Source organism: Tachypleus tridentatus, chromosome 3 (genome assembly GCF_004210375.1).
Source record: "Tachypleus tridentatus isolate NWPU-2018 chromosome 3, ASM421037v1, whole genome shotgun sequence".
Classification (NCBI taxonomy): Eukaryota; Metazoa; Arthropoda; class Merostomata; order Xiphosura; family Limulidae; genus Tachypleus; species Tachypleus tridentatus.
Genome location: NC_134827.1, coordinates 51,941,223 through 51,963,793, shown reverse-complemented (window position 1 = coordinate 51,963,793; position 22,571 = coordinate 51,941,223). Strand labels below are relative to the sequence as shown.

The 22,571-nt window shown below is 32.3% G+C and overlaps 1 protein-coding gene across 1 annotated transcript in view; it reads right to left on the bottom strand.

Annotated features, from left to right (window-relative positions):
* Positions 1–1,422: 1,422 nt before the first annotated feature.
* Positions 1,423–22,571, bottom strand: part of LOC143245857 (uncharacterized) — a 51,552-nt gene continuing 30,403 nt past the window's right edge. The window contains exons 7-9 of the mRNA XM_076492112.1: positions 18,135–21,236; positions 16,836–18,068; positions 1,423–16,535 (exon numbers count right to left, since the gene is read on the bottom strand). Of these exons, the coding sequence (XP_076348227.1) occupies positions 4,938–16,535; positions 16,836–18,068; positions 18,135–21,236 (15,933 nt within the window). The 3' untranslated portion in view covers positions 1,423–4,937. The remainder of the gene's footprint in view (positions 16,536–16,835; positions 18,069–18,134; positions 21,237–22,571) is intronic.

Here is a 22,571-nt window from a genome sequence, read left to right as displayed (position 1 = left end):
TACATCTTTCTGAGTTTTAATAAAGTAGGAAGATCTTTTGGAGAAATTTCTATTTTTATTGATAAAACAAATTATTTATGCTGTATCTAATGGTTTATTTTTCTTAAAAAGTCATTGAATCTGTAACATGTTAGTTAAAAGTAAAGCAGTGAATTTTCAAAATAAAAAAAAAACAAGTAGAAGGTTCGAATCCTATGTTTGCCGAATTTATTTTCCATAGAGATCTTCGTAAAACTTTGTACATAACTTACTGACAAATGTCAGTAACTGTCTATGATAGCATCATAGACATCTCGCGTCAATCGTCTTTGCTAGAAAACAGTTTGATACGTGTGATACTGAATAAGACATCTACACGCATTAAATGGACAATTCACGTCAGTTCTCTTTACCTAAAACATATTGTTTGATACTTGTAGATGTCTTATTCAGTATCACAGACAACTCACGTCAGTTTACTCTATCTAAAACACTGATACGTGTAGATATCTTATTTAGTATCAAAGACAACTCACGTCTGTCTCCATCTAAAACACACTGATTGATTCCTGTAGATGTCTTATTTAGTATCAAAGACAACTCACGTCTGTTGTCTCCATCTAAAACACACTGTTTGATAGGTTTTAGGAGTTTAACCTCGTTTGATATTTTACTTTTTATCACAACTTCCTTACTGAATTACACGTTTTACAATTGTTCAGCTAAATGAGTAAAGAAATCTTTGTCTCTAAATAGTTTTTCATAATTTTAAACCAAAGTTTGATGAATACTGAAAAGTTTGGATTTTGCATTATAACCGTAAAATTTAAATTTAAAATTAAAGTAAAATAGGTTGAATTGTCGGAAATAAGTAGATAACCTTCTTAAGGTATTTAGTTTATTTATAATCAAATTTGATATCTCTGCATTTTCGATTGATTTTCACAGGTCACTCCAAGTTAATATATTTGATAAAGTTATTTTTTGTGTTTAAATGAATGCCGTTTTCAGCATTATAAAAATGATTTCAACTTTGAAAACGTTCTGATTAATTGTTGTGGATATGTGAAAATTAACAACAATTACATGTTTTTGTTAATTGGGTATCGTTTTTTCATAAGGTAAATATAAGTCAATATTTAATTGTCATGATATTTACATATATTGTCGTTTAGGTGGTGTTCAGTATTGTTGAATTTGAGTATTAATTATTGTTGAAAAATAGGTTTACATTATTAGGCCTAGCAACTTGCTAAGATAAATATAAGTTTTCAAATTAATAGAAAGAAAAGTTGGAACAGTTAAAGCGAGAAGTTATCTCTCTGTTTTCATACGAAAATGTCTCTTGTTTTTTATATAATTCTTCATCTTAGTATGTTAAATTAAACACAGGATATCTATTTTCTGAAATGTATTTAGATTCAGTAGCCAAGTAACTTTAAAAAAGCATAATTTATTACCATCTTTGAGCTTTACAGTAATATAGCGCTGTGCAATGAACACAAGGTTTGACCAACACAAATCATACAATAACATAGTTGGAGTACGTGTCACTAAAATAAAATAGCAAAAGCAAAACCTCAAGGAAACCATTATATCTGATATTTCACAGACTTTCTCTTTCACTTAGCAAAGTCTCGGCCTCTGGTGTTATACATTAAAATTTAAATTTAATATACTTTTTTTTCTGGCTTTTTGAGGACCAGTTGTAACACCCCACAGGTATAACTGATACGGTGCTAACAATATATTTTAAAGATTGATGTGATGCGAAATGGAACTTCTGGTACATAATAATGACATGTGGAAGTTGAATTTGCTAGCATTAGCACAGAAACCGGAAAAATCGCATTTGGAAGGTTCGTCGACCTTTTGTAGTGGTCCTCTACGAAGCGATGGACAAGACATGAAAGAATCGAAGAAAGGTGAGACCTAAATGTGTGATTGTCTTTATAAACTGTATGCAAGTTAAATCTATGTAAAATCCTCGCTGAAGCAACCTACGTATTTCACCTCTTCGGAGACTACTTATAATTAAGGCAATTCTATTTCTACAGCTGGACTTCTACCCAACAGAGGCGTTACAAGAGCATATGGGTTGTCCAAGTCGCTCTGCTGCCGTCTAATTCAAGATAAAAATAAAACTGGCATATTGCATGTTATATCATTCAAGAGTCAAGCACACAGAAAATATTTTTTGTTACTTTACAAGCAATTTGCACTTCTTTCCAATACACTCCATCTTTGATTTTTGAATCAATAACGTTAAATTTATTAGTCGTTTTTATTAGTCACAGGAAACCGACGAGTTTACTACAAACTGACGAATTTTTTTCTTTTCCAAAAATCAGTTTTGTTTTACGTTACGATAGATAACGTGACTTAACTTTCAGGGTAAACAAAATGTATTTCATCTTAAATATAAGTAGGTTCGTTGACGTTGTGAGCGAAAGTATAACAGGTTGTTGTTTTACCCTACAATCAACTGTTTGGCGACGAGTCGACAGTGCGGTAGCATGTGAGATCGATAATGGCGTAGAGTGATTCTACGCTAAATAACTTTCCTAAGGGTTAGTTTTGTAGGTTGTGTACCGAAACGAGACGATTCAATAAGAACTTAGTATCTTTTAGCTTCTGAAAGGAAAATTTAAAATATAAATCAGCTCCAGATGTACTAGGATTAGGGACTTGAAACTGAATTGCTTTTCGTACTAACAGCTATTTGAAGCAAGTACAACTAAGAACCAGAAGTATAAAGCCTCATTAAGAAGCAAAAAATTATACGCTAATGGAAGACAAAAACAGGAGTGTATTGGTTTCACTGTTTAAAGTTTTTAAACAACCAAAACTGTAAAATGTTTACAACAAAGGCTTAAGTTTTTGGTGTCCAAATTGTTAAAACCTGAAATGACAACCAAGAGAATAATATATATATATATTCAAACAGAAGGAAGCACGAATGTTTAGTTCAATAAAGGACGATTTTCATGGATTTATTACCTTGGGCAACATGGTTTACCTACTTATTACCTTGGGTAACATGGTTAATCTATTTATTACCTTGGGTAATATACTTAATTTATTTATTATCTTGGATGACATGGATAATCTATTTATTAATTTGGGTAACATGGTTAATCTATTTATTACTTTGGATGACATGGTCTATCTATTCATTATCTTGGGTAACATGGGTAACCTATTTATTACCTTGGGTAACATGGTTAATCTATTTATTATCTTGGATAACATGGTTAATCTATTTTGATTACAATAACAAGAAAAATTCGTCATTTGAGCAAGGCTAGTCAATGGCACTAAATATCATTTTGTTTATTTTTCCCTATTAGCACACAATAAGCTATTAAACTTACCCATTGAAAGTCCTTAACTTTCATTTACAATTCTCACACTTTAGTTTGGCTTTTCTATATTACACTCTTTCTATGAAAAGTATACCTCAGTTATTATTTACAAAATATGATAAAATATTTATTACATTGCCCTCATAACAATAACGATAACAACGCTGTGTTGTTCCTTGTTCAACACAATATTACCATGTTCACTAACAAAGGAACAAGTACATTAATATATACATACATATACATAGTAACATATTGTAATAACAACTACACATTCTAGACAAATCAGAAATGGCATAAATCAGGTAGGAAGCCACGGTAAGTTTTCGTTTATACCCTGGTATTTCATATACACACAAACAATAACCTTCTTGGTATTATACAAGGCTTTCTATCATTAAATTGTAAACTTCTACGTCACAGCTACTAAAACAAGCAAACAAACAAAAAGCACAAAGAACCAGGAAACTTCTTAACAGAACTGTTTAATATTTGACAAAACTACCAGAATGATGCTAACAAACAAAAACTATATTAAACGTTTCTATTCCCCCTTCCATAAAGTTGTTCCTGGAAGAACTTGTTATTTCTGTGTGATGTAAGTAAGACCTTTTCATCATACGACAAGCCTAAAGCTTCTTTACTACATTTCATTCAATCTTATATTTGCATCCGTTCAAAATTATTATTTATTTCAACTATTTTTACAACAGATAACTGGAATTCTCTTAATTACCTTGACAAATACTCTGTCCTTCATATTTTTTTAAAACGCTTTAAATTACGATAAACCAATCAAAATTTCGTGCCTCGTATCTTTGAGTTTCTTTTCATCATAACAGTAAGATGATGTTACCAAAAGTTAAAAAATGAACAAGATACGAGTCATCAAATTTCTATATTAAACTGGACAGTGCTTGTTAAATCACGGAAAAAGTGTGTTGAGATTAAATGTTTTCTATCTACGGTATATATGGACGTGACAAGGCATGATACTTATTATCCTTCGAAATATCGGAACTATAGAAGGAGAAAAAATTTAACAACTGACAATAGGTAGCGCTAAGTACTAAAACCTATCAGTTGTTAGTGGCGATTTTTGTTATAAGATCACAGTGACGTAGTTATTAGTAAAGATATTCATAATTCAAGATATAAGACAATTGGTAGTAACATTCAAGTCCAAACACACGATGAAGCGTGTCAAACAGTTTACTTTAAATATTTTTGCATATTTAATAAAGTTCAATTATCTATAGAGGTGTTCGAAAAAAAAATCAAGGTAATTATATCAACTCGTTCCTTCTGTAGTTTATGTTTTGTTTTTAAGTACACAGGTTCATCTTTAATTCACATTTTATATGTGTATACACATCTGTTAGCTGTTTTTGTGTATTTACCAAAGTATAGGACTATTCTTAAGAATAAACACAATGAAGAGCGACTTTTCTAATTATATGAACTACAACTAACCGTATTGAACGAACAATGGCGATATGTTAGAATACAAGTACTTTATCGTTGGAACAAATTAAGAGCATAGATGAGAGAAAATAAAAGATCTCAGGAACTAAGAAAACACATCGGGAAAGTTTAAAACTCCAAACGATAGGCTGCGCACGAGGTATCGTGATCTTGAAGGCTAATGGTACACCTGCTAGCAGATGGCGCTACTTCAATATTGTTTGCCGCCAGAACTTGTTGGTTGAGGGCAATCCAATAACCTAAAGTGTCTGTTTCATAGGTTGGAATAATAGTAACCTCTGCTTCCCTATCGTCCCACGTCTTCTTAGCTTCCAGTAAGGCAGTAAACGCTTCCTTGCTAGGATTTGTACCACTAAACACATAATAACGTGCTCGTACCTTCTTAAAAAAGTCCACGTCACAGTACTGAGGATCACCATGGTTTGGGACATACGCCATGTCCAGAAACACTGGTTCCGGTAACACTTCACTGTTCTCTACTTTGGATTTTCCCACACCCATCGTCTTCTCACTTTTTGGAGAATGTGTGGTCTTAAAAGTGACGTTAGGAGATCTCCTTCCATTTTCTAAAATCTTCTTTGATGTTGAAGTCCTCACAGTACCAGAGCTCTTCCCAGACGTCTTTGATACCGTCCTTGTAGCAACTTCTATTGGATCCGGTGGTGTTGGAAGACCCATTGGTTTATCCCAAGATTCTAATCTAAATTCTTTTGATAATTCGGCACGGGAGGACACTGTGTGAACGATAGTTGTAGTTGCAGTATGTGAGGTGCAACTAACTAACTGAATTGGTTCTGTTGAAGATTTCTCTTTTGAAACTTTCAATACTTCAAGTTTTTCCTCGTCTGCCAAAGGTAGGGACGTTTTCTGTTTGATTACAAAACTTTCATACTTTCTTCGCTGGGCAACGTCTTCTTCTGTTGGCATTTCTTTATAAATTTTATCAGTTTTCAAACTCAAACACGGATCAACAGTCAGACCAGCAAAAGATGATTTTACTTCGTCAGTTGATTTAGACTTGTCAAATGTATAATGTATTGCAAATTTTGAACTGTCTTTTTTAGTGGAACTTTTAAACATTTGTGGAAGTTCTTCAGTTTTAAATCTTTTGGTAACCACACGTAGTTCAGAAGGTTTAATATCATCTGTAAAATATGACATGCTTGTAGTTTTTCCAGACAAACTATCAACTACAAATGGGCTTTCCATAACTTTTCCTTCTACTACAAAGCTCCTAGTTGCTGTGAAACCTTTCTGATCTTCTCCTTCTGAGGAAGGCACTTCAATATCACTGCACAGTGAAAATATGTCCTTGTCTGCAGCTTTGTGAAACAGAACATCTCCCGAAATTGCCCCAATGTCTTGTTCTTCTGGCACACTGCCAGCCTTTGGCTCTAGAAAACTATCTGTTCTACAGTGTTCTAGAGATCTGGATGACAAGCTGTCCTCTGGTAGAATATTGTCACGAACTGCATTCAAGCTTTCAGTTATAAATTCTGATGTGTATGGGTCAGGTGTTTTTTTAAGATGACGGATGCTGGACTTTAACGAACCTTTATTTAGGTCAATACTAACCACTTCCTCCATACGGTCAATGCATTCGTCATCATACTGTTTCATCATTTCCTTACTAACAGTGCCTTCAAATATCTCTTGAAATTCGCATTTTTCAGACAAAGCTTTATTCCAAATAAGAGGGCTTGTTGAACTTGGAAGACCTTCAGAAACTGAGCTAATTTTCTGAGAAATACCACTTTTAACTGTGGTTCTCACGCATATTTCAGTTGGAAATGAAAAATTTTGATCATCATCAGAAGAATCTTTGTCTGGTGGAGGGTGTATGCGATATCCCAATTTTTCGTTGTCAGAAATCATTGAAAATTGTCCTGGTTCGTCTAGTCTAAGATCAACAGACTCGCATGTTTCTTTCTCTGGTTCTAGAGCTTGAATTGATTCCTTTAATGCTACATGAGATACTGATTGGGAACTCTTTACTATCTGTTTTATTTCACGGTGATCATAGGTTACTTGTACAATATCTTTTGGATATTCAACACAGTACTTAGATGTTATCCAAGTATCACCAGTCTGGCTATCTTGTCTTGTAATGTCTTCAATAGTTTTGGCTGCTCCTTCTCTTTCATATAGCTCAATACTCTTGGATTTTTCTTTAATTCTCGATTCAACAAGATAAGATAACTCTGATGACTTGTCTGAAGAAACACCTACCATCGTCTTTTGTTCAAATAAAATATCTCCTTCAGATGATTTTTTTGCACCTTTTGTTTCATCATCAGTTTTCTCAGCTCTAAAAATAGGATCTTCAGGAACTTCTTTAAGATCTGTTGTGTGTCTTATATCTTTAAATGATTGCAAATATTCAACTTTTATTTGTTTCTTTTCATCTTCCAAAGTTTTTTCTTTAATGGGCATTAGTTTTGTATCGGAATCTTCCTGTACTGACTTGCCTTTTTTAATATCTGATACTGATTCTCTTGGTTTCTGGATAACTTCTGCACGTCTTTTATCAGCTACGCTTACTATATGTGGTTTATCCTCCTTTATAGTTAAAGTTACCATAGTTTCAAGTTCATCTTCTCTTTTAGGTAAAGCTTCTTCTGTTTTTTCTTTGTCTTTTGTTAGAGCTATCTTCTTATCAGGTTTTGTTTTAAGAGTTTCTAACATCATATCTGTTTTTAATACTTCTTTACTTATAGACTCTACTTTTTTTTGCTCTTCCTCTTTACTGGAGGTAGGTATGATTTGTTTAATCTTTTTGATGACGTACACTGTGTCAGTAGGGATCTCATCTTCTTTAGAAAATAGTAATGTATCAAGTCTGTCTTCTTTCTTTATATGTACAGAGCCAGGTTTATCTTTTGAAAGAATCATTAATTTCTTTAGTTCTTCTTTGGTTGACATTGATGATTTTTCAGCTAGTTCATCTCCTTTAGTAGCAGGTAATGTTTCCGGTTTATCTACTTTACGTACAAATACTACTTTTTCAGGTTCTCCTAGAACCTTGGATGTAAATAACAAATGTTCAGGTTTCTCCTCCTTTTTAACAGAAGACATTACTTTTGATTTTTCATCTTCCTTTGTTACAAAAACTCTTCCTTTGATTTCTTTAACAGAAGGTGTTATTTCCAGTTTTTCAACTTCTTTCGTAAAAGGAATTTCTTTTTTATATTTATCCAGCTCTGTGAATAAATGTATACTGTCATGAGGTATTTCCACTTTTCTAACGACAGGCATCATTTCTGCTGTTTCTTTTCCCTCAATTATATGCACTCTCTCTTCTTGTAATTCCTTAGTTATAAAAATTGTTCCTTCACGTTTTACCTCTTCTCTATATTCTACTTCTGGTAATGTTTCTTCTTTGGTTATTAGTACTCTTTTTATAGGTTCTCCTTCAACAGAAGGTTTGATTCCTCCTTCTTTCGTTATATGTGTTCCTGATTTAGACTCCTTTTCTTCGATAGCATGCGTTATTTCTATTTTCTCCTTCATTTCTTTTATAGATGACTTTCCATTATGTTTATCATGATCCTCAAGAACAATTACTACTTTGGGTTTTTCTTCTTTCTGGATTGGTGTTATTTCTGGTTTTTCTTCTTTACCAAAGGGAACTATTTCTTCACGATCCACCATTTCTTCATGAGTGGGAATAATTTCTAATTTTTCTCTTTCACCAATAAGAATTCTTTCTTCATCTGTTTCCTTCATAATAAATGGTATTATTTCTGGAATTTCTTCAGGTTCTTCTTTCTCTTTTTCACGGGAAATTATTCCTGGTTTTTCTATATCACTAGTAATAACGACTTTTTCATGCTTTTCTTCGATAATAATAGGTGCTATTTCTGGCTTTTCTTCTTTAGCAAAAATAACTGTTTCCTCGCGACCATCTTTTTCTTTATGAGTAGGGATTAATTCTGTTTTCTCGACTTTAATACGAAGATAACTTCCTTCAAATCTTCCTTCTTTAACACTAGGTGTTATTTCTCTTTCTTTCTTACCAAAGAAAGCTTTTTCTTTACATTCTCCCTTTTCTTTTCGAGAGTGAATAATTTCTGGTTTTTCAGCTTCAGCAACAAGAACTTGTTCTTCTGGCTCTTTTTCTTTAGGAAAATATATTATTCCTGGTATTTCTTTTTCTAGAGAGGTAGGGAATATTTCTCGTTTTCCTTCCTCAACTTCTTTTGAGATAGTGATTATTCTTAAAACTTCCTCCTTCTTTGTTATTGGAATTATTTCTTTAGTTTCTTTTACTTCACGAACAGAAATAATTTCTGATTCTTTTTCTTTAGTGATAAAAACTTCTTTTTCAGGTTCTTTCTCTTCTTTAGGAGAGGCAGTAATCTCTGGTTTTTCACTTTCAGCAACAATAACAATTTCCTCAGGCTTTTCTTCTTTAGGAATAGGTGTTGTTTCTAGTATTTCCTTTCCCAGAGAGGAAGAAAATATTTCTGGTTTTTCTTTCTCAACCTCCCTAACATCTTTTGAAATAGTTATTTTTCTTGAAATTTTTTCCTCCTTAGTAATTGCAATTATTTCTTCAGTTTCTTTTACCTTAGGAATGGGAATAATTTCTGCATGTTTTTCTTTAGTAATAGGAACTTCTTCTAAAAGTTCTTTCTTTTCTTTAGGAGTGGGAATTATTTCTAGTTTTTCAGCTTCAGCAACAAAAACTCGTTTTTCTGGCTCTTTCTCTTTAGGAATAGGTGTTAATTCTGGTAGTTCCTTTTCGAGAGAGGCAGGGAATGTTTCCGGTTTCTCTTCCTGAACTTTTTTTGAGATAGTGATTATTCTTGAAACTTCCTCCTCCTTAGTAATTGGAATTATTTCTTCAGTTTCTTTTACTTCAGCAGAGGGAATAATTTCTGGTTCTTTTTCTTTAGTTATAGGAACTTCTTTTTCAGGTTCTTTCTCTATTTTAGGAATGAGAATAATCTCTGGTTTTTCAGCTTCAGCAACAAGAACTATTTCTTCAGGCTTTTCTTCTTCAACTTCCCTAACATCTTTCGAAATAGTTATTTTTCTTGAAATTTCTTCCTCCTTAGTAATTGCAATTATTTCTTCAGTTTCTTTTACTTTAGAAATGGGAATAATTTCTGGTTCTTTTTCTTTAGTGATAGGAACTTCTTCTAAAAGTTCTTTCTTTTCTTTCGGAGTGGGAATTATTTCTGGTTTTTCAGTTTCAGCAACAAAAACTCGTTCTTCTGGCTCTTTCTTTTTAGGAATAGGTGTTATTTCTGGTATTTTCTTTTCGGGAGAGGTAGGGAATATTTCCGGTTTTTCTTCCTCAACTTCTTTTGAGACAGTGATTATTCTTAAAACTTCCTCCTCCTTAGTGATTGGAATTATTTCTTCAGTTTTTTTTACTTCAGCAGAGGGAATAATTTCTGGTTCTTTTTCTTTAGTGATAGGAACTTCTTTTTCAGGTTCTTTCTCATCTTTAGGAATGGGAATAATCTCTGGTTTTTCAGCTTCAGCAACTTGAACTACTTCTTCAGGCTTTTCTTCTTTAGGAATATGTGTTATTTCTGTTATTTTCCTTTCTTCAGGGGAAGGGATTATTTTTGGTTTTTCTTCTTCAACTTCTCTAACATCTTTTGAAATAGTTATTTTTCTTGAAATTTCTTCCTCCTTAGTAATTGCAATTATTTCTTCAGTTTCTTTTACTTTAGGAATGGGAATAATTTCTGGTTCTTTTTCTTTAGCAACAGGAACTTCTTCTAAAAGTTCTTTCTTTTCTTTCGGAGTGGGAATTATTTTTAGTTTTTCAGCTTCAGCAACAAAAACTCGTTCTTCTGGCTCTTTCTCTTTAGGAATAGGTGTTATTTCTGGTATTTCCTTTTCGAGAGAAGTAGGGAATGTTTCCGGTTTTTCTTCCTCAACTTCTTTTGAGATAGTGATTATTCTTGAAACTTCCTCCTCCTTAGTAATTGTAATTATTTCTTCAGTTTTTTTTACTTCAGCAGAGGGAATAATTTCTGGTTCTTTTTCTTTAGTGATAGGAACTTCTTTTTCTGGTTCTTTATCTTCTTTAGGAATAAGAATAATCTCTGGTTTTTCAGCTTCAGCAACAAGAAGTATTTCTTCAGGCTTTTCTTCTTTAGGAATAGGTGTTATTTCTGTTATTTTCCTTTCTTCAGGGGAAGGGATTATTTTTGGTTTTTCTTCTTCAACTTCTCTAACATCTTTCGAAATAGTTATTTTTCTTGAAATTTCTTCCTCCTTAGTAATTGCAGTTATTTCTTCAGTTTCTTTTACTTTAGGAATGGGAATAATTTCTGGTTCTTTTTCTTTAGTAATAGGAACTTCTTCTAAAAGTTCTTTCTTTTCTTTTGGAGTGGGAATTATTTCTGGTTTTTCAGCTTCAGCAACAAAAACTCGTTCTTCTGGCTCTTTCTCTTTAGGAATAGGTGTTAATTCTGGTATTTCCTTTTCGAGAGAGGTAGGGAATATTTCCGGTTTTTCTTCCTGAACTTCTTTTGAGATAGTGATTATTCTTGAAACTTCCTCCTCCTTAGTAATTGGAATTATTTCTTCAGTTTCATTTATTTCAGCAGAGGGAATAATTTCTGGTTCTTTTTCTTTAGTGATAGGAACTTCTTTCTCAGGTTCTTTCTCTTTTTTAGGAATGAGAATAATCTCTGGTTTTTCAGCTTCAGCAACAAGAACTATTTCTTCAGGCTTTTCTTCTTTAGGAATAGGTGTTATTTCTGTTATTTTCCTTTCTTCAGGGGAAGGGATTATTTTTGGTTTTTCTTCTTCAACTTCCCTAACATCTTTTGAAATAGTTATTTTTCTTGAAATTTCTTCCTCCTTAGTAATTGCAATTATTTCTTCAGTATCTTTTCCTTTAGGAATGTGAATAATTTCTGGTTCTTTTTCTTTAGTGATAGGAACTTCTTCTAAAAGTTCTTTCTTTTCTATCGGAGTGGGAATTATTTCTGGTTTTTCAGTTTCAGCAACAAAAACTCGTTCTTCTGGCTCTTTCTTTTTAGGAATAGGTGTTATTTCTGGTATTTTCTTTTCGGGAGAGGTAGGGAATATTTCCGGTTTTTCTTCCTCAACTTCTTTTGAGACAGTGATTATTCTTGAAACTTCCTCCTCCTTAGTAATTGGAATTATTTCTTCAGTTTCTTTTATTTCAGCAGAGGGAATAATTTCTGGTTCTTTTTCTTTAGTGATAGGAACTTCTTTCTCAGGTTCTTTCTCTTTTTTAGGAATGAGAATAATCTCTGGTTTTTCAGCTTTAGCAACAAGAACTATTTCTTCAGGCTTTTCTTCTTTAGGAATAGGTGTTATTTCTGTTATTTTCCTTTCTTCAGGGGAAGGGATTATTTTTGGTTTTTCTTCTTCAACTTCTCTAACATCTTTCGAAATAGTTATTTTTCTTGAAATTTCTTCCTCCTTAGTAATTGCAGTTATTTCTTCAGTTTTTTTTTTTTTAGGAATGGGAATAATTTCTGGTTCTTTTTCTTTAGCAACAGGAACTTCTTCTAAAAGTTCTTTCTTTTCTTTCGGAGTGGGAATTATTTCTAGTTTTTCAGCTTCAGCAACAAAAACTCGTTCTTCTGGCTCTTTCTCTTTAGGAATAGGTGTTATTTCTGGTATTTCCTTTTCGAGAGAAGTAGGGAATGTTTCCGGTTTTTCTTCCTCAACTTCTTTTGAGATAGTGATTATTCTTGAAACTTCCTCCTCCTTAGTAATTCTAATTATTTTTTCAGTTTCTTTTACTTCAGCAGAGGGAATAATTTCTGGTTCTTTTTCTTTAGTGATAGGAACTTCTTTTTCTGGTTCTTTATCTTCTTTAGGAATAAGAATAATCTCTGGTTTTTCAGCTTCAGCAACAAGAAGTATTTCTTCAGGCTTTTCTTCTTTAGGAATAGGTGTTATTTCTGTTATTTTCCTTTCTTCAGGGGAAGGGATTATTTTTGGTTTTTCTTCTTCAACTTTTCTAACATCTTTCGAAATAGTTATTTTTCTTGAAATTTCTTCCTCCTTAGTAATTGCAATTATTTCTTCAGTTTCTTTTCCTTTAGGAATGTGAATAATTTCTGGTTCTTTTTCTTTAGTGATAGGAACTTCTTCTAAAAGTTCTTTCTTTTCTTTCGGAGTGGGAATTATTTCTGGTTTTTCAGTTTCAGCAACAAAAACTCGTTCTTCTAGCTCTTTCTTTTTAGGAATAGGTGTTATTTCTGGTATTTTCTTTTCGGGAGAGGTAGGGAATATTTCCGGTTTTTCTTCCTCAACTTCTTTTGAGACAGTGATTATTCTTGAAACTTCCTCCTCCTTAGTGATTGGAATTATTTCTTCAGTTTCTTTTACTTCAGCAGAGGGAATAATTTCAGGTTCTTTTTCTTTAGTGATAGGAACTTCTTTTTCAGGTTCTTTCTCATCTTTAGGAATGGGAATAATCTCTGGTTTTTCAGCTTCAGCAACTTGAACTATTTCTTCAGGCTTTTCTTCTTTGGGAATATGTGTTATTTCTGTTATTTTCCTTTCTTCAGGGGAAGGCATTATTTTTGGTTTTTCTTCTTCAACCTCCCTAACATCTTTTGAAATAGTTATTTTTCTTGAAATTTCTTCTTCCTTACTTATTGCAATTATTTCTTCAGTTTCTTTTACTTTAGGAATGAGAATAATTTCTGGTTCTTTTTCTTTAGTGATAGGAATTTCTTTTAAAAGTTCTTTCTTTTCTTTCGGAGTGGGAATTATTTCTAGTTTTTCAGCTTCAGCAACAAAAACTCGTTCTTCTGGCTCTTTCTCTTTAGGAATAGGTGTTATTTCTGGTATTTCCTTTTCGAGAGAAGTAGGGAATGTTTCCGGTTTTTCTTCCTCAACTTCTTTTGAGATAGTGATTATTCTTGAAACTTCCTCCTTCTCAGTAATTGGAATTATTTCTTCAGTTTCTTTTACTTTAGGAATGGGAATAATTTCTGGTTCTTTTTCTTTAGTGATAGGAACTTCTTTTTCAGGTTCTTTCTCTTTTTTAGGAATGAGAATAATCTCTGGTTTTTCAGCTTCAGCAACAAGAACTATTTCTTCAGGCTTTTCTTCTTTAGGAATAGGTGTTATTTCTGTTATTTTCGTTTCTTCAGGGGAAGGTATTATTTTTGGTTTTTCTTCTTCATCCTCCCTAACATCTTTTGAAATAGTTATTTTTCTTGAAATTTCTTCCTCCTTAGTAATTGCAATTATTTCTTCAGTTTCTTTTACTTTAGGAATGGGAATAATTTCTGGTTCTTTTTCTTTAGTGATAGGAACTTCTTTTTCAGGTTCTTTCTCTTCTTTAGGAATGGGAATTATCTCTGGTTTTTCAGCTTCAGCAACAAGAACTATTTCTTCAGGCTTTTCTTCTTTAGGAATAGGTGTTATTTCTGTTATTTTCCTTTCTTCAGGGGAAGGGATTATTGTTGGTTTTTCTTCTTCAACTTCCCTAACATTTTTTGAAATAGTTATTTTTCTTGAAATTTCTTCCTCCTTACTAATTGCAATTATTTCTTCAGTTTCTTTTACTTTAGGAATGAGAATAATTTCTGGTTCTTTTTCTTTAGTGATAGGAATTTCTTCTAAAAGTTCTTTCTTTTCTTTCGGAGTGGGAATTATTTCTAGTTTTTCAGCTTCATCAACAAAAACTCGTTCTTCTGGATCTTTCTCTTTAGGAATAGGTGTTATTTCTGGTATTTCCTTTTCGAGAGAAGTAGGGAATGTTTCCGGTTTTTCTTCCTCAACGTCTTTTGAGATAGTGATTATTCTTGAAACTTCCTTTTCCTCAGTAATTGGAATTATTTCTTCAGTTTCTTTTACTTCAGCAGAGGGAATAATTTCTGGTTCTTTTTCTTTAGTGATAGGAACTTCTTTTTCAGGTTCTTTCTCTTCTTTAGGAATGGGAATAATCTCTGGTTTTTCAGCTTCAGCAACAAGAACTATTTCTTCAGTCTTTTCTTCTTTAGGAATAGGTGTTATTTCTGTTATTTTCCTTTCTTCAGGGGAAGGCATTATTTTTGGTTTTTCTTCTTCAACCTCCCTAACATCTTTTGAAATAGTTATTTTTCTTGAAATTTCTTCCTCCTTAGTAATTGCAATTATTTCTTCAGTTTCTTTTACTTTAGGAATGGGAATAATTTCTGGTTCTTTTTCTTTAGTGATAGGAACTTCTTTTTCAGGTTCTTTCTCTTCTTTAGGAATGGGAATAATCTCTGGTTTTTCAGCTTCAGCAACAAGAACTATTTCTTCAGGCTTTTCTTCTTTAGGAATAGGTGTTATTTCTCTTATTTTCCTTTCTTCAGGGGAAGGGATTATTTTTGGTTTTTCTTCTTTAACTTCCCTAACATCTTTTGAAATAGTTATTTTTCTTGAAATTTCTTCCTCCTTAGTAATTGCAATTATTTCTTCAGTTTCTTTTACTTTAGGAATGAGAATAATTTCCGGTTCTTTTTCTTTAGTGATAGGAATTTCTTCTAAAAGTTCTTTCTTTTCTTTAGGAGTGGGAATGATTTCTGGTTTTTCAGCTTCACCAACAAAAATTCGTTCTTCTGGCTCTTTCTTTTTAGGAATAGGTGTTAATTCTGGTTTTCCCTTTTCGAGAGAGGTAGGGAATGTTTCCGGTTTTTCTTCCTCAACTTCTTTTGAGATAGTGATTATTCTTGAAACTTCCTCCTTCTCAGTAATTGGAATTATTTCTTCAGTTTCTTTTACTTTAGGAATGGGAATAATTTCTGGTTCTTTTTCTTTAGTGATAGGAACTTCTTTTTCAGGTTCTTTCTCTTTTTGAGGAATGAGAATAATCTCTGGTTTTTCAGCTTCAGCAACAAGAACTATTTCTTCAGGCTTTTCTTCTTTAGGAATAGGTGTTATTTCTGTTATTTTCGTTTCTTCAGGGGAAGGTATTATTTTTGGTTTTTCTTCTTCATCGTCCCTAACATCTTTTGAAATAGATATTTTTCTTGAAATTTCTTCCTCCTTAGTAATTGCAATTATTTCTTCAGTTTCTTTAACTTCAGGAATGGGAATAATTTGTGGTTCTTTTTCTTTAGTGATTGGAACTTCTTTTTCAGGTTGTTTCACTTCTTTAGGAATGGGAATAATCTCTGTTTTTTTAGCTTCAGCAACAAAAACTATTTCTTCAGGCTTTTCTTCTTTAGGAATAGGTGTTATTTCTGTTATTTTCCTTTCTTCAGGTGAAGGGATTATTTTTGGTTTTTCTTCTTCAACTTCCCTAACATCTTTTGAAATAGTTATTTTTCTTGAAATTTCTTCCTCCTTAGTAATTGCAATTATTTCTTCAGTTTCTTTTACTTTAGGAATGAGAATAATTTCTGGTTCTTTTTCTTTAGTGATAGGAACTTCTTTTTCAGCTTCTTTCTCTTCTTTAGGAATGGGAATAATCTCTTGTTTTTCAGCTTCAGCAACAAGAACTATTTCTTCAGGCTTTTCTTCTTTAGGAATAGGTGTTATTTCTGTTATTTTCCTTTCTTCAGGTGAAGGGATTATTTTTGGTTTTTCTTCTTCAACTTCCCTAACATCTTTTGAAATAGTTATTTTTCTTGAAATTTCTTCCTCCTTAGTAATTGCAATTATTTCTTCAGTTTCTTTTACTTTAGGAATGGGAATAATTTCTGGTTCTTTTTCTTTAGTGATAGGAATTTCTTCTAAAAGTTCTTTCTTTTCTTTCGGAGTGGGAATTATTTCTAGTTTTCAGCTTCAGCAACAAAAACTCGTTCTTCTGGCTCTTTCTCTTTAGGAATATGTGTTATTTCTGGTATTTCCTTTTTGAGAGAAGTAGGGAATGTTTCCGGTTTTTCTTCCTCAACTTCTTTTGAGATAGTGATTATTCTTGAAACTTCCTCCTCCTCAGTAATTGTAATTATTTCTTCAGTTTCTTTCACTTCAGCAGAGGGAATAATTTCTGGTTCTTTTTCTTTAGTGATAGGAACTTCTTTTCAGGTTCTTTCTCTTCTTTAGGAATGAGAATAATCTCTGGTTTTCAGCTTCAGCAACAAGAACTATTTCTTCAGGCTTTTCTTCTTTAGGAATAGGTGTTATTTCTGTTATTTTCCTTTCTTCAGGGGAAGGCATTATTTTTGGTTTTTCTTCTTCAACCTCCCTAACATCTTTTGAAATAGTTATTTTTCTTGAAATTTCTTCCTCCTTAGTAATTGCAATTATTTCTTCAGTTTCTTTTACTTTAGAAATGGGAATAATTTCTGGTTCTTTTTCTTTAGTGATAGGAACTTCTTTTTCAGGTTCTTTCTCTTCTTTAGGAATGGGAATAATCTCTGGTTTTTCAGCTTCAGCAACAAGAACTATTTCTTCAGGCTTTTCTTCTTTAGGAATAGGTGTTATTTCTGTTATTTTCCTTTCTTCAGGGGAAGGGATTATTTTTGGTTTTTCTTCTTCAACTTCTCTAACATCTTTCGAAATAGTTATTTTTCTTGAAATTTCTTCCTCCTTAGTAATTGCAGTTATTTCTTCAGTTTCTTTTACTTTAGGAATGAGAATAATTTCTGGTTCTTTTTCTTTAGTGATAGGAATTTCTTCTAAAAGTTCTTTCTTTTCTTTAGGAGTGGGAATGATTTCTGGTTTTTCAGCTTCACCAACAAAAACTCGTTCTTCTGGCTCTTTCTTTTTAGGAATAGGTGTTAATTCTGGTTTTTCCTTTTCGAGAGAGGTAGGGAATGTTTCCGGTTTTTCTTCCTGAACTTCTTTTGAGATAGTGATTATTCTTGAAACTTCCTCCTCTTTAGTAATTGCAATTATTTCTTCAGTTTCTTTTACTTTAGGAATGGGAATAATTTCTGGTTCTGTTTCTTTAGTAATATGAACTTCTTCTAAAACTTCTTTCTTTTCTTTCGGAGTGGGAATTATTTCAAGTTTTTCAGCTTCAGCAACAAAAACTCGTTCTTGTGGCTCTTTCTCTTTAGGAATAGGTGTTATTTCTGGTATTTCCTTTTCGAGAGAAGTAGGGAATGTTTCCGGTTTTTCTTCCTCAACTTCTTTTGAGATAGTGATTATTCTTGAAACTTCCTCCTTCTCAGTAATTGGAATTATTTCTTCAGTTTCTTTCACTTTAGGAATGGGAATAATTTCTAGTTCTTTTTCTTTAGTGATAGGAACTTTTTTTTCAGGTTCTTTCTCTTCTTTAGGAATGGGAATAATCTCTGGTTTTTCAGCTTCAGCAACAAGAACTATTTCTTCAGGCTTTTCTTCTTTAGGAATAGGTGTTATTTCTGTTATTTTCCTTTCTTCAGGGAAGGCATTATTTTTGGTTTTCTTCTTCAACCTCCTAACATCTTTTGAAATAGTTATTTTTCTTGAAATTTCTTCCTCCTTAGTAATTGCAATTATTTCTTCAGTTTCTTTTACTTTAGAAATGGGAATAATTTCTGGTTCTTTTTCTTTAGTGATAGGAACTTCTTTTTCAGGTTCTTTCTCTTCTTTAGGAATGGGAATAATCTCTGGTTTTTCAGCTTCAGCAACAAGAACTATTTCTTCAGGCTTTTCTTCTTTAGGAATAGGTGTTATTTCTGTTATTTTCCTTTCTTCAGGGGAAGGGATTATTTTTGGTTTTTCTTCTTCAACTTCTCTAACATCTTTCGAAATAGTTATTTTTCTTGAAATTTCTTCCTCCTTAGTAATTGCAGTTATTTCTTCAGTTTCTTTTACTTTAGGAATGGGAATAATTTCTGGTTCTTTTTCTTTAGTGATAGTAATGTCTTCTAAAAGTTCTTTCTTTTCTTTCGGAGTGGGAATAATTTCTAGTTTTTCAGCTTCAGCAACAAAAACTCGTTCTTGTGGCTCTTTCTCTTTAGGAATAGGTGTTATTTCTGGTATTTCCTTTTCGAGAGAAGTAGGGAATGTTTCCGGTTTTTCTTCCTCAACTTCTTTTGAGATAGTGATTATTCTTGAAACTTCCTCCTTCTCAGTAATTGGAATTATTTCTTCAGTTTCTTTCACTTTAGGAATGGGAATACTTTCTAGTTCTTTTTCTTTAGTGATAGGAACTTTTTTTTCAGGTTCTTTCTCTTCTTTAGGAATGGGAATAATCTCTGGTTTTTCAGCTTCAGCAACAAGAACTATTTCTTCAGGCTTTTCTTCTTTAGGAATAGGTGTTATTTCTGTTATTTTCCTTTCTTCAGGGGAAGGCATTATTTTTGGTTTTTCTTCTTCAACCTCCCTAACATCTTTTGAAATAGTTATTTTTCTTGAAATTTCTTCCTCCTTAGTAATTGCAATTATTTCTTCAGTTTCTTTTACTTTAGAAATGGGAATAATTTCTGGTTCTTTTTCTTTAGTGATAGGAACTTCTTTTTCAGGTTCTTTCTCTTCTTTAGGAATGGGAATAATCTCTGGTTTTTCAGCTTCAGCAACAAGAACTATTTCTTCAGGCTTTTCTTCTTTAGGAATAGGTGTTATTTCTGTTATTTTCCTTTCTTCAGGGGAAGGGATTATTTTTGGTTTTTCTTCTTCAACTTCTCTAACATCTTTCGAAATAGTTATTTTTCTTGAAATTTCTTCCTCCTTAGTAATTGCAGTTATTTCTTCAGTTTCTTTTACTTTAGGAATGGGAATAATTTCTGGTTCTTTTTCTTTAGTGATAGTAATGTCTTTTAAAAGTTCTTTCTTTTCTTTCGGAGTGGGAATTATTTCTAGTTTTTCAGCTTCATCAACAAAAACTCGTTCTTCTGGCTCTTTGTTTTTAGGAATAGGTGTTATTTCTGGTATTTCCTTTTCGAGAGAAGTAGGGAATGTTTCCGGTTTTTCTTCCTCCACTTTTTTTGAGATAGTGATTATTCTTGAAACTTCCTCCTCCTCAGTAATTGGAATTATTTCTTCAGTTTCTTTTACTTCAGCAGAGGGAATAATTTCTGGTTCTTTTTCTTTAGTGATAGGAACTTCTTTTTCAGGTTCTTTCTCTTCTTTAGCAATGGGAATAATCTCTGGTTTTTCAGCTTCAGCAACAAGAACTATTTCTTCAGGCTTTTCTTCTTTAGGAATAGGTGTTTTTTCTGTTATTTTCCTTTCTTCAGGGGAAGGGATTATTTTTGGTTTTTCTTCTTTAACTTCCCTAACATCTTTTGAAATAGTTATTTTTCTTGAAATTTCTTCCTCCTTAGTAATTGCAATTATTTCTTCAGTTTCTTTTACTTTAGGAATGAGAATAATTTCTGGTTCTTTTTCTTTAGTGATAGGAATTTCTTTTAAAAGTTCTTTCTTTTCTTTAGGAGTGGGAATGATTTCTGGTTTTTCAGCTTCACCAACAAAAACTCGTTCTTCTGGCTCTTTCTTTTTAGGAATAGGTGTTAATTCTGGTTTTTCCTTTTCGAGAGAGGTAGGGAATGTTTCCGGTTTTTTTTCCTGAACTTCTTTTGAGATAGTGATTATTCTTGAGACTTCCTCCTCTTTAGTAATTGCAATTATTTCTTCAGTTTCTTTTACTTTAGGAATGGGAATCATTTCTGGTTCTGTTTCTTTAGTAATAGGAACTTCTGCTAAAAGTTCTTTCTTTTCTTTCGGAGTGGGAATTATTTCTAGTTTTTCAGCTTCAGCAACAAAAACTCGTTCTTGTGGCTCTTTCTCTTTAGGAATAGGTGTTATTTCTGGTATTTTCTTTTCGAGAGAAGTAAGGAATGTTTCCGGTTTTTCTTCCTCAACTTCTTTTGAGATAGTGATTATTCTTGAAACTTCCTCCTTCTCAGTAATTGGAATTATTTCTTCAGTTTCTTTTACTTTAGGAATGGGAATAATTTCTGGTTCTTTTTCTTTAGTGATAGGAACTTCTTTTTCAGGTTGCTTCTCTTTTTTAGGAATGAGAATAATCTCTGGTTTTTCAGCTTCAGCAAGAAAAACTATTTCTTCAGGCTTTTCTTCTTTAGGAATAGGTGTTATTTCTGTTATTTTCGTTTCTTCAGGGGAAGGTATTATTTTTGGTTTTTCTTCTTCATCCTCCCTAACATCTTTTGAAATAGATATTTTTCTTGAAATTTCTTCCTCCTTAGTAATTGCAATTATTTCTTCAGTTTCTTTTACTTCAGGAATGGGAATAATTTCTGGTTCTTTTTCTTTAGTGATAGGAACTTCTTTTTCAGGTTCTTTATCTTCTTTAGGAATGGGAATAATCTCTGGTTTTTCAGCTTCAGCAACAAGAACTATTTCTTCAGTCTTTTCTTCTTTAGGAATAGGTGTTATTTCTGTTATTTTCCTTTCTTCAGGGGAAGGGATTATTTTTGGTTTTTCTTCTTCAACTTTTCTAACATCTTTCGAAATAGTTATTTTTATTGAAATTTCTTCCTCCTTAGTAATTGCAATTATTTCTTCAGTTTCTTTTACTTTAGGAATGGGAATAATTTCTGGTTCTTTTTTTTTAGCAACAGGAACTTCTTCTAAAAGTTCTTTCTTTTCTTTCGAGGTGGGAATTATTTCTAGTTTTCAGCTTCAGCAACAAAACCGTTTTTCTGGCTTTTTCTCTTTAGGAATAGGTGTTATTTCTGGTATTTCCTTTTCGAGAGAAGTAGGGAATGTTTCCGGTTTTTCTTCCTCAACTTCTTTTGAGATAGTGATTATTCTTGAAACATCCTCCTTCTCAGTAATTGGAATTATTTCTTCAGTTTCTTTTACTTCAGCAGAGGGAATAATTTCTGCTTCTTTTTCTTTAGTGATAGGAACTTCTTTTTCAGGTTTTTTCTCTTCTTTAGGAATGGGAATAATCTCTGGTTTTTCAGCTCCAGCAACAAGAACTATTTCTTCATGCTTTTCTTCTTTAGGAATAAGTGTTATTTCTGTTATTTTCCTTTCTTCAAGGGAAGGAATTATTTTTGGTTTTTCTTCTTCAACTTCCTAACATCTTTGAAATAGTTATTTTTCTTGAAATTTCTTCCTCCTTAGTAATAGCAATTAATTCTTTAGTTTCTTTTTCTTTAGGAATGGGAATAATTTCTAGTTTTTCAGCTTCAGGAACAAAAACTCGTTCTTCTGGCTCTTTCTCTTTAGGAATAGGTGTTATTTCTGGAATTTCCTTTTCGAGAGAAGTAGGGAGTGTTTCCGGTTTTTCTTCCTCAACTTCTTTTGAGATAGTGATTATTCTTGAAACTTCCTCCTCTTCAGTAATTGGAATTATTTCTTCAGTTTGTTTTACTTTAGGAATGGGAATAATTTCTGGTTCTTTCTCTTCTTTAGGAATGGGAATAATCTCTGGTTTTTCAGCTTCAGCAACAAGAACTATTTCTTCAGGCTTTTCTTCTTTAGGAATAGGTGTTATTTCTGTTATTTTCCTTTCTTCAGAGGAAGGCATTATTTTTGGTTTTTCTTCTTCAACCTCCCTAACATCTTTTGAAATAGTTATTTTTCTTGAAATTTCTTCCTCCTTAGTAATTGCAATTATTTCTTCAGTTTCTTTTACTTTAGGAATGGGAATGATTTCTTGTTCTTTTTCTTTAGTGATAGGAACTTCTTTTTCAGGTTCTTTCTCTTCTTTATGAATGGGAATAATCTCTGGTTTTTCAGCTCCAGCAACAAGAACTATTTCTTCAGGCTTTTTTTCTTTAGGAATAGGTGTTATTTCTGTTATTTTCCTTTCTTCAGGGGAAGGGATTATTTTTGGTTTTTCTTCTTCAACTTCCCTAACATCTTTTGAAATAGTTATTTTTCTTGAAATTTCTTCCTCCTTAGTAATTGCAATTATTTCTTCAGTTTCTTTTACTTTAGGAATGAGAATAATTTCTGGTTCTTTTT